Source organism: Pundamilia nyererei, unplaced genomic scaffold (genome assembly GCF_000239375.1).
Source record: "Pundamilia nyererei isolate P.nyererei 1_Seehausen unplaced genomic scaffold, PunNye1.0 scaffold00033, whole genome shotgun sequence".
Lineage (NCBI taxonomy): Eukaryota > Metazoa > Chordata > Actinopteri > Cichliformes > Cichlidae > Pundamilia > Pundamilia nyererei.
The window spans coordinates 1,639,825-1,656,347 of NW_005187434.1; the positions used below are offsets into that span (position 1 = coordinate 1,639,825).

Genomic DNA, 16,523 nt, shown 5'->3' on the forward strand with positions numbered 1-16,523 from the left:
ATAGAATGAGGGAAAGACATTCTCAGAAACGCAAATAATAGAGAGCTACAACAAACCTTATGATTTAGAGCAGCAAACGATAAAGGTTAAATTTCGCGTTGACAAAGAGGAACAACTTTGTGTTCACAAGGAAAATTGCTGAGTTACATTCAAGCGTAATCCCGCCTTCCTCTCGTTCTCCTTTTTAGTATTTGGGGTGTTTCTGAACCACTGGGCCATATTTAATTGTAATACAGGAGTGAAAGGCCAGGATTTTATTTTATTATTTTGGGGGGGGGGGGTTTGACTGACATATGCCGAAGTTGCCATACACATTACAAAGGCAATCTTAGCTAAGTTTAAGAACAGGTAGTAATATAAGTCATAAGACTAAACACTGGTATACAATCAAAGCCAATGACAACTTCACCTCTCTCCTTATGCTTCTCGTTTTTGCGTTCTCCTCCTTTAACATTTCTTATTTTTCTTCAACCGAGAAAAGAAAAGAAAAATAAATGATTTGAGGTTTTCCAGATGTGGGCATCGTCGAGTAGAGCCCCGTGCTGTTATTGTCCAGCAGTTTTCTTAAGTGTGACTGCATGTATCAGAAAACAAAACATGGTGTTCGAGTGTCTGTGAGCATGTGTGTGTGCGTGTGTGTGTGTGCGTGCACGTGTGCGTGTGTGTAGCTGTATTTGTGTTCCATTTGTGAGTGTAAATGTCTTTCTCTCCCTGAACAGGCAAGAGCGGCACACAGTCGTTCCATCCACAAATTAACATAGTCGCATCCTTATCGTGGTTAAATGTCTCTGAATCTCTCTTTCTTGATATTTTCTGATCTTCTTTAATTCGTCCTGCTGGGTCATCGTCTTCTTCTCTTCTTTTCCCCCCCTCAAGTTAGTGCCGCCACAAACGTCCCAAATCGGTTTGAGATATCAGAGTGGAGAGAGCGCCACGACGAGACGGGCCCCCCTCGGCCTTTACTGTCCCCGAGCTCGTCTGTGCAGTGGACAGACAGGCACTGCAGGTGGTTTCCTCCACTGCTCCCACCTCCTACAGCCCCCGGGGCTCCGGCTCCAGGCTTACTCTGGGTGAGCTCAGATTCTGCAGACAGACAACAACAGAGAGGAAGCGGTTAATTAAGACAGCAGAAAAATGGAAAAAACAACTTCAAGCAGTTGGCATTCTCTGATTCAGACGAACCATTTAAAGTACACACTTTTAATTAAACAAGTGTCATCTTCACATCCCACTCTAAATCTGCACTGTGAAATTAATTCAACATTATTCCACCACCCATCAATAAGACCCGAATAGGAGGATACAAGCAAAAGCTCCCCTCTCCTCGCATCCGCCTCCTGTCGCCTGATATAAACACGTGAAAACACGGGCGTACGTTAAATGTAAGCGCATATATTTTGGCTGCGACCAGGCGTGCAAATGTGGAACCCTCCTAATGACCTCTGGTCAGTGGGCCAGAGAGTACCGAGACACCTGTCCTTTAGCCCCGCTTGACCCAATTTACTGGTATAATGATCATGCCCCAGCATCGACGCTGTGTCACCAATGTGTGAAGCGTCATAATAAATGGTCGCAAAAAGCCTTGTGTTCTGTTCAGTGGCAAAATTAGCCAGGAGAAGATTTTCTTATTTATTTTTTTTAAATGTGGTACATCACAATTCATCAAACATATCTGCCAAGATGCAGACTGTAGCAATCAGAGAGAAAAGAGGCCAGAAATAAGGAAAAGTTTGGAAGCAGGAACATAAAAAACTAAAATAAGAGAAACACTAGCAAAGAGTTAGTGCTAGGGCTAGGTGTTATGACACAAGTGTTGCATCCTGTGTTTTGGGCTCTGCCTCCAAGCGAGCCCAGAGCAAAGAGAAAATGCGTATAAAGATGTTAAGGATCCTTCACTTAAATCAGTCCGATTAATCTCCCACCTCCTCCCCACACAAAACATACTCTGTGCGGATGGTTGAAACGGATCGGTGTGCTGCACGAAGACGAAGACCTTTGAGGTGCAGGGACAACTAGATGTCTGAGTGTAGAGACAGGTGGAAAACAGCGCTGACAAGCTGAGTTACATGCGTCAGAGAAAGGAGAGGCTGTGATAGACGACAGTCTGGGCACAGAGGCTGCAGATCACAACGCACCAGTCAGGCTAACGCTCACCTAGGAGAAAAGAGAAGCATCGCGCCAGCCCCTTTCTCATCCCTTACCCTGTGTTCTCTTTTTGCTCATCCTCCTTTGCTTCTTAACCATGTTTTATTTTCGCTTTGCTTACCATTTCCATCTCCCTTCCTCTCTGCCCTCATAAAAGGCTTAGGCAGCAGCGATTTTATGCAGGCAGAGAGAAGGCCGAGCTAGACTAGATAAGACCATGCAGCTAGGACAACCAAGAAAGGCAGGAAGACATGCAGGCGCTCAGGCAGGCTTGCCCCCCAGCCCGTCTGGGCTGCGACCACTGGAATGGAAAAGTGGGGGGATTTGGTGAAAGGTCAGGCAGCCAAGCCTCCCCGTTGTTCTCCATTTCATCTGCATCTCTGACTGCCGGTCTCTGTGAGCTCTTCTCTCTGTCTCTCTGTCTCCATCTCCCTCCCAAGGACTACAGACGTGGTGTAAGTGGAGGCTGAGGGTGCAGGGGGTAAGGGAGAAATGAGGATTTAGAGCGGTGTTGGTGGCGGTTGTGACAAGATCTCACATTTGCCAGAGGGTCCAGTCATACACCTCAGCACGGCTGATCCCCAACCCCCTGCCAGTATCGCCCCCCCCTCTCCACCGTAACCACTCACACTCCCTCTTCCCAGCACTGTGCCCTCCAGCACCCGCCAGCAGCTCATGCTAGCTGGGCACAGCAGGGTCCGCACCGGCCTGAATAGGCAGCCAAGCGTTCCCGTGGCTCACTGCTGACACACAGCAAACTGACAACACACGCACCCAAAAAAAAAAACCAAAAAACAAAAAACCCCACACACACACACACAACACGCCAACCGCTGCTGCCACTGCCATACTCACACAAGCCCTCAGCTGCTGCTCCACGTGCACACACATACGCCTGACTACATATGGACGTGCACGCAGAAAGACACACACACGAACCCGGCTACACACATTACTCAGCTTCAACACAAGGAAAAAGGTGGAAAATACACTAACAAAAAAATGTATGCATAGTCTAATACAACAAAATGAATATTTCCCACAAACATAAATGCATCCTTTCCATATTCTCACAGTTTATTTTACACATATACAAGCATAAGAAATGCTTTAAAAATACTACTAAACACAGGAGGAAAAAAATGGGGTGATTGCCATTTAGCATTAAAAACATATGCAAAATCCAACACACAAACACTTGACCACCACATGATCAAATATATTAGTCAGTATGAGTATTATGAGAGAGACTGTGATTTTATGGGTTGAGGGGGGTAAAAAAAAAAAATCCTGACACTACATTTAAATCGCAAGCATTATCCATGCCGACGGATTTGTTCAAAAGGTGGAAACGACGGTGTGAAATTCTAAATCACACCAGACTAAATCCCAAATCACCATGACATTTTACAAGCAGGAAAATCTTTTTTTTTTTCTTCTACCCCCCCCCCCTCAATAAGATCTATCTTGTTAGGGTTGTTCACTGACGAAGGTAGAATTCATATCCACGGTAATATCTCAATAATAGCCAATTCATCTGAAGAGAACAAGTGCTTAGCTTCAACAAGCACGCGGGGAAAATACCTAATAAAACGGAAACGGCACAAGCAGCTGCGCCGAGCCACAAATACACCTAAATATCCTTAACCACATTACAGCCACAAAAGATTACCAAAGTGATGTGTTAAGTAGGCACTGAATTTAACGTGATGCTCTTATATCACCATATCTCTTACCCCAAGTGCAGTACATTTTTATTTGGTACCTGGTGATGATGCTCCCACACACACACAGACACACACACATGCAGGCACAGCAGCAGCAGGGTTGTGGAGCTGTCTCACAGACACAGCCAGAAACAATTTACAGAGATGAGTAGAGCTCGAATGCCATGAAGGCAGGGAGCACAGCGCACAGCTCTGGTTGTCTGGATGACACCAATGTGTCTGGGAGCTGACGGCCTGACACGGGTTTACATGTCATGCCGCACACACTCAACACACCCGAAGCAACGCAGGAAGATAAACAATGGCTGCTCCGAGTCTGTATCCTCCACCCATGAAATAATAAGTATTGCAGCGGCAATTCATTTTTTTAACTTACTCTTAAAAATAATGACGACTGACGCACGTATTGCATGTTTTTTTAAATTAACTGATAGAAGGAAAGAAAAATAAATAAAAATCAATGCATGCCACATATTTGAATCTACAAAAAGCCTTCATCACACACATTTCCCAGGACTCGGGATCTCATGTGGCACACGCATGTGCAACCCCCTTCCCCCTTTTTTTTTTTTTTTTTTTAATCCCGAGCTCTAGACTTCCATGACGACACTTCACCTTTAACCTCACGCTCCTGAGGCCGTGACCCCATCCTCTCTGAACACAAACCAGACCAATCAGAATGCTCCACTCGCTGCAAAAAGAAAAAAAAAAAAAAAAAAAAAAACACCCAAAGGCCTCCGCTCCTATGACAGTGTTTGACATCAGGTCAGATTCCTTTAGCATAACAACTAACACTATGGTGTTGTGTGAGGAGTCTGTCTTTGTCAGCACAAAACACCCGTTACAATCCACAGAGAAAAAGCCACAGGAAAAGACGTGCAAGAGTAAAAGTTTTGCATCTCTTCAGGAGTCAGACATAACCAAAGATGAGCAGAACACTTTGCAATCTTCATTATATGGTTTCAGTGAAACCTCAGAACATGCCAAAAATGATCTGAAGCGGCTAAGCCAAATAATATTCCTAAAAACAAAGAAATATGTTGAGTCAAGCCTTAATAAAGATCAGTGGGGCTAACAAAGGTACTGTCCCAGGTATCCATGCACCGGGGGGCCGCCTGCAAACTCCCCCTCATCTCCACCCAACTGCCGAAGTGTGACCTTTCCCTCAGAGCAGAGAGGATATCTGCGGGGAGCAGGGGCACATTTCTCAGGCAAGGGCACAGAGGTTATTTTGGTTTGAATTTCCTCTCTGTTCTCTGGCCTGAAACATAAAGTGGGGGGAAAAAAGGAGAGAGAGAAAAACTTGCCCAGGCAGGCTCTGCCCCCAGCATTTGTTACCTTCTCACCAACAACACACCCACTGCCATCTCCTCAAACTCATACCCACACAAACGCACGCACACACGCACACCTCTGCCTCTGGCCACAAGAAGCGCTTAGGAAACCAGACACAAATCAGAACACGGGAAGTGATTTAGTGCCTCTTTCATAACTCACAACCATGTCCGGGACCTGTCCAACATGTCATCCAAGTCAGTGACATATTGATCTACTTCGCTGTCTCTATTTTGTTTCACAGCACAGTACTGCGCGCTTCGGTCTTTTCGGAAGGGTTCGCGCACACATGAAAACAAAGGCTACTCGAAGATGTTTCTCATGCCTTTGGTTTTTGTTTCGAGCTAAAACAATAATGTGCCTAATTTCATTTTTCACCACAACCTGCCACACACACAAAAACAAAACAAAGAAAACCCAAATCAACATGTACAGTGTAAGGAGTAAAATGTAGAATATTATACTGTTTATTTAGTATTTTTCTAATTGGTGTTAAGTAGGGACAGTTTTATGGACAGACATATTTGAAGAGCTATAGATACACAGCTACACTGAGAAAAAAAAAAACAACTCCTACACACAGACTAGAATGAACAATGGTTGTGGTGCATGAAAGTGATGGAAAAATTGAATTATTTTCTCTTCCATAAATGCAAATGGTAGCTATTACCTCCTCACTCACCTCGTGAGCGAAACCACAGATGTTCTTTTAAGGGGAAAAAAATAAAACACACACACACAAAACTTCTCTCTATCTCTCTTAGTTTCTCTTGCCCACCATCGGTTTCTACTTCTGTCTCCCAAGAGAAACAGCTCCAGTGTCATAACTCATTTGTCAGTTCCACAATACAAATTAAACACTGCCTGACGACTACCTGTATGGCACATAACATAACCGCTCCTGGCAGCATGACAACATCTACACCTCTGGAAAAAAGAAAGTAAAAACACACACACACACACTTTTTAAAAAGCTGCACTTGACTAACAGTGAATACATGAACCCAGGACATCTTTCGGGACCTTTGTATCAAACTGATTTTTGGGGTTTGGTTTTTTGAAATGCGTCTGTCTTCTTTGGACCCCTGTGTCGCTAAACAAGACACATGGACATTTTTGGAGGCTTGCCACTTGCACCCACATTCAAATGCTTGGAACTCCTCCCTCTGTGCATCGCCTAGGTATAATCAGCTTTCCATTCCTTGCTGCTTCCAAGGAGAATATTTACCACATGCTGAGACAAGTTTCATTTTATTCTAACACCTTTCCCCAGGGAAAACAAAACACCGGATGCAGGTTCTATTTTGAAGAGTTGAAACTCCAGCAACGCAAAAAAAAGTCTTGACACTTTGGTTCGTCTTTTTCTCTCACTCTCTCTTCATCAGTCACCAGCACGTGTCTTTAATAGGCTTCCTTTGACTGTCTTGCAAAGATCCCAAGGAACATGAAAACCACGCACATGTCACACGCAAACAGAAACTGTCTTAAATCTAGATGCTTTAAATATAAAGACGGATGCATTTCGATACTGTATACTTTACACTCAGAGTAAATACTCTTAAATGTTTTGTTAGGAATCACTGTGCACGCGCTCCAACGGGAGAGACACCTGAGATCTGAGGCTGAAGCCGTGGGCATGACACTGAGTCTAAATAAATCAAACTTTATGTCCACAGCAGGCAAATGCATATGCAAGTTGCAGTGCCAGTGCACACACACACACACACACACACGCTAAAGGAGTAAAAGAAAATTTCACATTAAAATATTTTAATGCATATTGTTTGTTTGTTTTTTTATGTCCACACTACAGACACTTTTTCAAGTGTTGCCCTTTTCTTGCATTAATACATCTGTGCTGCTAAAAACTAACCGTCCTTTGCAGCTTGGATGAACCTGTCAATAACCAAGTCAGCTTGAAGTAGTCACTGGAAGATGAATTATGACTTTCGGAAAACAATATTAACAATGCTAATTGCTATGATTATCATAATGATGAAGTGCAGAAGTGTGCGGTGGATGTGTGTTGTTGGGAGAAAAAAAAAAGTCGATATAAAACACCTTGTAATGACAGGTAAAGAACACAGACTGCCCCAAGCTGTTTTTTCCCCTCCCCCCTCCACATTTCAAGCACGTGCCAATCACTTTCTTCTATTTTAGAAAAAGGAAGCACAAATTACTGGCGTGATTTGAGGAGCTGTTGTCGTACCGAAATGTCAAAGCCAGGTAGTCTCACAGGATTGTTCTCCATGCTATCAATACAGCCTCCTTTTTTGTGCTTTAAGTACTTTCTCGTAGGTGTGATAAAGACGAAAGCTTCTTCTTTTCAAAGCTGTCAAAGTCAGAGTGACAGATTTGATCATTATTAAAGCTGTTTAAGGACTGATTACTGAGCGTGAAGAGTGAAAACTATTCTAGGAGGTCAACTGTGAAGTGTGAAAAAAAAACTGTGTACGGGGAAAAAAAAAAAAAAAAAAAAAAAAAAACAGTGAAAAGTAAAAATAAAAATAACTGAATCACTTCCTACGCCTGCTGCTCGCCTGTTATCTTGACTATGCACAACTTTCCAAATGAGCGGTCAGCTTCTGGCAAAGATATACAGAAGAGAAGGGAAGAGGAAGAGCGTAAAAAAAAATGCTTTTAGAAAAAGGAGAAATAACATTAACTGACATGGGAAAGTTGATCGTGTACACCTAAAAACTTCTTCCTCCTTGCTAAACCTCCTTGAGAGTTCGGGTACGCCGAGCAGCACACCAGACTCTGCAACTGGTATTGCTGTGCCTGGGCGAAAGGCTTGCGCTGCACAACGTCACTTAGATAGGAGGCCAAGTATGGGGTCCAGTGGGGGACATTACTGCCACACGCATCACTTTAACAGGCACAAAGAGACCACAGAGATGTGAGCCGGGATGCACAGATATCAGCACTCAGAATACAGTTCCTATAAGCACAGTTTAGCTTTTATCTGCATACTCAAGCATCCAGTAAGTTACACACTGCTTGTAAATATCAGCACTGGGGCTTATTTAAAGCATAGCGAGATATATAGCTCCTGAAATCCTCCTGAAAGACAAATACACATGACAACAGCAATTATTCTACACTTCCCTACTTTACATTTGAGTGAAATGGTGATCAAGATTGAAAAGCTTCAACTTCAAAGGAACTAAAGTGATCCTTGACCCCCAACGCTGGTCATTCTCACCTCATCAGATACAGATATCCAAAGTACACACAGCCTGCTGATTGCCCTGGTCCACTTCTCAAGGTAAATTTCTTGACACAACTGAGTAAAAACACTTTGAGCACAAAGCCTCAAGTTTCTCTAGAAATAAGCCATTTTTCATATAGAGATACATTCTCTGAAAAGATGAGCGCCAGACAACTGAACTAAATATCAAAGCATTTTTTTCACCTTTAAAACAAGGCTTTTATCTATTACTGTTCATCATTACTGAAGTTATTGATCTGACACAAGAATAAAAAGAATCTATGCATAATTCTAAACAAATACTAAGACATGTGCTGTGTGTACATGCTGTGGTGAGGAAAGAAGTGTGGTTTTTTGGAAGGGGTCAGAGAACTATTTGACCTGCAAGGAAAAAAAATGTAACATGGCTGCACTTCTTTTTAGCCAGCACGTACGACTCACATGACAGTTATAGTTCCACAGCATAGAAATATCTTAACAAGTCATGTCATCTTTGAACATTCGTTAAAATGCCCAGATACGTGAGGAAGAATCATTTTTACTGGAATTACACAAATTAAGTTCTTTGTAATTAAAATGGTCATTTTTCTATGACCCAGTTAAATTTCATTAAGCCTAATGGACTAAAGAATCGCCTTGATTTATTTTACATTAGTGTCACTGGCATTATCTTGCCAGTGGCAGATTTTTGTTTACAAGGCTGAGGACTTATAACTCGACTCAGTGGTGGAGATGGATATTTTTTGCAGTGTGAAAAGCCTGTGGGATGTTATGGAACTGCACTGTGGGCTATGATTTATCTTAAATTATTATGTTATTTTGCTCCCTTCTGTGTAGCCTAAGCATCAGATTCAATCTTAAAATCCCCCTCCCCCCTCTCAAATACACCTCCACCCTTTTTTCATCTTTGCTGTCTGAAGCACTCAAATGAGAAACTGTCAGGAGCCGTGATTTGTGCTAACTAGCTATCGATCGCTCCAGAGCTGCATGCCTTGTGTCCATGCAGGGAGGGCTGAAAGAGGAAAGGAGAGAAGAGGAGGAGAGGGAGGAGAGGAGAGGAGAGAGGAAGGAGAGGAGGACTATTCTGTCTTAAATTACTGATTTTTGCCTATTGAAATTTTTTTTAAATGTGCCATCAGCCCCAGAGGAATTAAAATAGTAAATGCAGCAGGATGAGTGTGGCTGACTGCTCATCATTGTTAGATTTGCTCAGTAATTATAATCAAAATGAGTAACCATTTATACATCTCTGACAACAGAAGCCTCTTTAATTATGAGGAAGCACAGGGATAGGTGAGCAGAAATGCACCAGTTTGGCTGATTGTGGATCACATTAATATGCAGCACACCGCTTGTTACAGTTACTCTATGACCGGGTGAACACAAAAAAAAACCTAAATGGTGAGTCAGAGTGCTTTTTAGATGTAATGCCACCACTGCTACAGCGAGACGTCCTGTGCTCAGTCTCATAAACAAGTGTGCCTGGACTCCAGAGTCCGCGCGATGCGCGTCCCCGCCCCTCTCTCTGCGCTCGCGCCGATCAGAACAAAGAGGCGTTCGAGACGCGCGAAGCCACTCGCGCAATTATATAACCTATCCATATTATTATTATATATCAAAAGACGCAGGGGCCCTTCAGCGCAAACCCGCCACTGTTCAACCATTTAAAAGCTTGTCCGTCTGCTAACACCGACAGACGCCTCCGTACAACGCTGTGGTTTGAAATGAGCGACTAAAGAACCCACGCGAAAAGGAAAAGGGAAATAAAATGAGAATGAAGAGACAAGTAAAAAGAAGCAATAAATATAACACCAATAATTAAAGTAGCATATTATAATACACAAAGCTTGTCTTAATGATGCAGTTGCACTGCAAAAACGATGTCATTATGACTAAAGCACGTAATGACAAATCATATTGAAGCATCATAAATTTAGGTTTTTAAAATAAATTGAATTTATTAATATTATTAATTTCATTATTATTATTATTATCATGGCTCTAACAGCTAAATAGTATATTTGTTTGTCTGCATTTTATTTATTTAGGGCCACTAAAAAATACAAAGAAAATAATAATAATAATAATAATAATAATAATAATAATAATAAAGAAGATAAATCGCATTGTATCCATAAACCACGTCTGCAGACTGCAGTTTAAAAAACTAATTCTGTGCCTTAGAGTCAGTTTCTTTTTCCAATTTCATTCAAAAACAAAACAACCAAAATAATGTGCTGTAAATAGTAAAAATATTTATAAATTGACTGTGTGAGACAATTATTTTACATTATTCAAAAGGGACAGGGAGCAAGACGAAACAAACATTTAACAATTTAAAAAAGCATTTAACTCTTTCATCTTTTTCGCCATTTCCATTTCTCACGTAAAACAAAACTGAAAATGAATGGCATTAATATCACCATGCTGTCTAATCTCCCGTCCAACAAATGTTTAAAAAAAAATCCTCTTTCAGCAGCTCAGTATTATCTCATGGTAATAACAAAAACAAACACGTAACAAGGCGAGGGGGAAACCCCGCTGCGAAAACGCATATCCTCAGAAAGCTATTAATCTTACAATGTAGTTGTTCACCCTGAAAACCGAGATAAAGAGCCACAGGAAATGTTTACTTTTCTTGAGCTGTTCTTTTGAAGTGCCTCTGGACGGAAGAACCCTATAAAATACTTTGCATGAATGCAAGTTTATTTTGCTTATTGTTATTTCGGTTTATATATAGATATATACTCGTGTGTGTGTGTGTGTGTGTGTGTGTTGTTGTTGTTGTTTTTTACATTTCGTACTACAGACCCAATTCAAAAAAGAAAATATTTTTTCTTTGTCTTTCTCTCTTTTCAAGACTATGAATGGCTCTACTATTAAATGTAGTATCCTCCTATAAACGTTAAACCTCTAAAACCCAAAGGCCCCAGTTAAACGGAGACACTGCTTTCTGCCTGCGCAATGTGGACAAAATGTTTTCTCTTGTAAGTGTCACCTGATTATTTTACATATTTATACTGGTGCTGTTATCACTGCATTTCAGATTTTGAAAATAAATAAATGACATTTAAGAAAGAAAATCTGTTCATTTGCATGAGCATGAGCTGCTGATGTAATGTGAGTGGCGCATGAGAGAGACTGTGACGAGGGTGAGAGAGATTAATTAAAACTTAAAGAAAGAGACTGTTTCATTTACCTTCTTTACTGCTGTTCTGGCTCTTATTTTTTTCCCAGGGTCCCGTGGCCTTGTCATCCTCTGACCCGTCCATCATAACCTTGTCACTGGGCACGTACCAGGTGGCGTGCTGCTCTGCCATGAGGGTGTCAAGGTCAATAGTGCCCATTGAGCCCTTCCCAGCATCCGGGCTGCAGCTCGCCAGCTCATTGTCTCCGTTCTGTGAGGGACAGTCGCCATTCTTTTTGCCTGTCTTCATGGCCAAGGGCTGGTCTTCAGAGATACTGAATTGCTGCCGCTGTAGCTGGATTTGGGCCTGCAGAATCTCCAGAGGATGGATTTCTTCCTGGCCAGAGGTGCTGGATGGGGTGCGTACCTGTTCCACCCCAGGAGTGCCCGGGTGGCTGACCCCACTGGCCCCTGTGCCCACACCAGCATTCAGTCCATAGGTGTCTGGCGTCGAGGTAGTATGATTGTTAATGCCCATGCCAAGGGGCTTTTGTCCATTTATCAACCCGTGGTCACTCCTCTGCATTTTGGGTGAGCCGTTGATTATAGGGCTGCGATTAGGTTTGCTGGCTGAGGCCCCTCCTGCATCTGAGCTGGAGGACACCTCATCCTCATTGCCATAGTGGGTGCTGACATCTTCAGAAAAGTCCACTCTTGGTGAGCTGCTGTCAGACTTGGCAACACTTTGAATGCCACTGTCTAAAGAAGACATAAGGTCAGCCTGGTCCCCCAACATTAGGTCACCTCCTTTCCCCCAAGAGGGCGATTGGAGTTGTTTCTCATGGGGCGTGCCCCCACCCCTCTCCCCAACGCCAGCCGAGGGGGTCTGCTGGCCTGGACTTACAACAGGGTTACTATTATCAGAGGAAAAAAAAATTCCAGGGCTCACATGTCCACTGTCTCTTTTTCTCCTCCCTCTCCCTCTCCCACTCCCTGTTGTTGCCTTCCCCTCACTGCACGGGGTAGCGTCCATGTTGTAATTTGGGGAGAGGGCACTGGCTTCCCCCTGCACCGTCTGGCTTTGACTTGCAGGCTTAGAGTTGCTATTCCCAGTGCCAGGCATCTGGCTGTTCTGGGAAGTGCTGGTCTGAAAATATTCAGGACCAGCACTGCCAGTCCCATTAGATGTGCTGCTATTAATGTCCTGCTCAGTCTGACTCAGTTTTCGCTTGCCCTCGTTTTGGTTCTTCTTGTTGAATGTTACGTTAAGATTGGGGGCCCCTAGGCTAGCGATCATGTTCTGGCAGGCTGTGGAAAGGGCCGCTAGGCAGCTCTGGCCGAAAACACTGTCTTTAGAGCTGGTTTTGCTGAAGTTCCCGAGGGACAGATTTCCAAGCTTACTAACAGACGACCGCTGGCCCGAGGGGAACTCAGACTGAGGAGGGTAGTTGCCAGGTGAGGTGCTCACCCCCTGGGGAGCACTGTGAGCCGGCCCCTGACGGTTAGCCCCCCCATAGGGAAAAGCTGGCTGTGCTCCCATTGAAGGTGCAGGGAAGTCAGCTGGCCGTCTCTCTGCTGGTGCATTTGGATGTCCTGCTCCTGCTCCCGGAGACTGCATTTGTGTGAGGTTGCCCATGTTGCCACTGAACTGTGAGTGCATGCCTGGGGAATGAAGGTTCTGCACATGTCCATCTCCTGGTATTCTCATGGGCTCCTGCATGCCGATGCCCGGCCTAAACATTATCCCAGCGCCGTTCTGTTGGAGCCCCATGTCATGAGGCCCTGACTCATTACCCGCTCCACCCATACGCCGTGACATCATTTCTCCTGGTGGGTGGGACCCCTGAAACCAGGAGTTCTCCTGAGTTACATGAGGATTTTGCCCATCAATGTTGGGCATCCTGCCACTATTCTCCCTGTCAAAGCCAGGATGAGGCATGCTCCCGACTGGGCCTCCGTGAACCATTGGGCCTGGAGGTACATCGCCATGGTGACCCAACTGCTGTAGACTCGGCTGCCTCATTCTTTGCTGTTGGTTGCGAGAGGCCATCTGCTTTATCATCATAGCTGCATTCTGGCGCTGCTGCAGAGACTGCTGCTCGGGCCCTGGATGCTGCAGCGGACCTGGTCCAAAACCTTCATTCACGGGTGGGGTGAACTCTCCAGGAAGGCCAGGGTAGGCAGATGGAGAGAGGTGGTTGTCCATACCGCCACACCAGCCCTCGCCGCCATGTGCATTAGGAAAGTCAAATCTAGGCCTTTTTGCCATGTTCATATAAGGAGAGTCAAAGTGTTGGAGCCTCTGATTTGCAGGCTGTTGGGAGGGAGGAGGAGCTGGCTGTTGCATATTAAACATGGGGTCCCCATAGGGGTGCAGGCCCCTGTTTTCCAGTCTGTGAATGGGATATTCAAACTGGTTGTGTTGGCCAGGCATCATGACCCCTCCATCCAGAATGTTAGGGTTAGGAGTGCCGGGCTCAGCCTGAGGGGGTCGAGGGAGGCCAGGGGGGCATGAGTTCTGTCTGGCTATCAAGCCAGCCTGTTGTTGTTGCTGCATGAGAGGATGTCTTGGATTGACCCCAGGCTCCATTCCCACGGGCACTTTCCGGCCATTTCCAAAACGTTCAAAAAACACTCCGTGCTGAGGCTGCTGGGGCTGGGGTGGTGGCTGGTGTCCCTTAGAGATGCCCGGCATACCTGGTGTCCGTGGCATGCCAGCGTTCCCTGGGAAATTCCCACCGGGAACTGGTCTTCCTGGCCCAAAATGTGGTAACTGAGATTCTGATTCTGAAGGAGAAAATACAGGTACATCAAAATGTCCAGATGGAGGTTCACTTGGAAAGTTATATTCTAATCCCTCTACGGCTCCTTGGTTTGGCAGCCGCCGAGGTTCCAAACCATGAGACTCAGATGAAGAGGATGAGGAAGAAGGAAGACCATGAAAGGATGCTGCTCTATTAGGTGACTGGTCCAGGGGGAGACAGGGAGCAGGGACAGCGTGGTTCCCACTTGGAGGGCCATGATGCTGAAAGTCAGGCATGTTACCAGGCCGCTGCTGCGGTTGCTGTTGCTGCTGCTGGGGAAAGCCATCACCCGTCTGTCCCTCAGCAAGAGGATCAAATCCTTCTCCAAAGCCCTGCTGTGGTCCCATGCCGTTATTGTTGTTGTAGCCCATCAGCCTGCCGCCATGCAGGCATGATGACCCTGGCTCTGGCCCTCCAAAATTCCCACTGAAATGGGGGTGATGTGGGTGGGGGTGGGGTTGATGGCCGTGAGGATGTCCTTGATGAGGTTGCTGGTTGTTAAAAAATCCATGCATTGGTCCTTGCCCCTGCTGCTGCTGAAGTCCACTGCCTGCATGCATGTCTGAGTGTCCCCGCGGGTGAAAGCTACCGTACTGCTCACCATTCATGTTCATATTGAGCCCGAGCATTTGCGGCTCGCTCAGAGGGCCCATGCCGGGTTCCACGGCTCCCGGCGGGCCTCCAGCATGAAAACCGGGGCCTTTATAATGGGAGCCCATGTTCAGTCTCTGTTGGTTTATGTTTCTCTCTGACTGGCCAGGGTTTCTGCTATTAATTTGAGAACCAAACTGCTCCAGCCCAAACATACTCCCCTGCAATCAATCCCACATGACGGCCAGTTTGCCAGACATCGGCACACTGTCTATTTTTCCGTCTGTCCCCAAAAGGAAAAAAAAAAGTAAAAGAAAAAAAGATACAGAAGAACTATTCAGATATTTTTTGAATCTACTGATTATGACAATTTATCTCATTTAAATGTCAAAACTCACCAAATAGGTTCTCATTGCTGTGAATATTTATCCAACTTCTCCAAGGACGCAGAGAAGGGACAGACTGTGTCCAAATACGCACGTAAACTGTGTCCCTGTTCCCGTGTGAATGCGTGCAGCACACTAGTCTTTTTGATTAAACAAACGAATAGAAAATCCGTCTAGTAAACTTGCTACACGAGCGACCTATGACATTCCGAAGTTTTCTGCGCGCATTTCTTCGGGGCGAACATGGCACAAATACAGCTCGCTTACAAACTAAAGGGTGAGCGCAGAGGACTCGAAGCAATCAAACGGGCAATAACTGCTTCTCTCAGCTAATTCATTATTCCAATCTGATGTCAAATGTCCCAGAATGACTTTCTGAATAAGGTCCCATGCTGGAAATAAAGGTGGGGGAGAAAAAAAAAGTCCAGGCTTTGAGTGAAGAAAATCTTTCTTTAAATAAATACTGCCCACCGACGTCCTTCAAAACATCAAAAACGGCCAAGCAGGCATGTAGCCAAAAGTCCAGTGTGATGGAAAGTCCACAAACACGACTCTCCAGCCCAGCCGCGGGTGAACCGGGGCGTCTGTTTATGCGACCTAAAGCCGGAGGAGCAGCACGGCGCGCGCTACCCGCACTCCACAACTACGGAGTGGCTTGACAGCATCCTTCACCCACTGTCGGTCATGCGCTTTGCAGCGAGGCGCAGGTCCCAAAGTCCTTTCCGTGCGTCTCGATCCTGATGCGTGCGACCCCTCCGTTTACCGAGTTTTGTCTGGTGTGGTCTGAGTGCACTTGGGAGCGATTCACAGATACACTCGCTGTCCGCTCTACCGCTTGGCGCTGTGTGAGATCAACGCGTCCAGAGGAACCAGCAACAAGTTTTGCATTTCTACAGCCACTGCCATCCACGAGATTTCAGCCAATCACAGAGAACACGGAAAGCTTGAGGGCGGGACAAACGCTGTTAAGGTGGTCCGCAGAGTAAAAGCGATTGTAAACTCGTGCGTGTGCGTAAATTCGACTTTAAAAGTAATATTTTGCCCCAAAAGAAAGCACAAGTGGGGATTTGCACTAGATGGGATATTGCGGCTGAAAACACAACATTAATAAAAAATAACAGAGACTTTCTGCCACACTGGCGTATACCATAAAATTATATTCTGATAAGGAATGGGAAAATGAACTGAATGAGACTG

The 16,523-nt window shown here is 44.9% G+C and overlaps 1 protein-coding gene across 1 annotated transcript; it reads right to left on the bottom strand.

Annotated features, from left to right (window-relative positions):
* Positions 1 to 269: 269 nt before the first annotated feature.
* Positions 270 to 16,211, bottom strand: mn1b (meningioma 1b). Its single transcript, XM_005729438.1, has 3 exons — positions 15,339 to 16,211; positions 11,618 to 15,223; positions 270 to 1,083 (listed from the first exon to the last, which is right to left on the bottom strand). The coding sequence occupies exons 2-3, from the start codon at positions 15,153 to 15,155 to the stop codon at positions 872 to 874; spliced, it is 3,750 nt and encodes a 1,249-aa protein (XP_005729495.1). The 5' UTR covers positions 15,156 to 15,223; positions 15,339 to 16,211; the 3' UTR covers positions 270 to 871.
* Between the last annotated feature and the right edge of the window lie 312 nt (positions 16,212 to 16,523).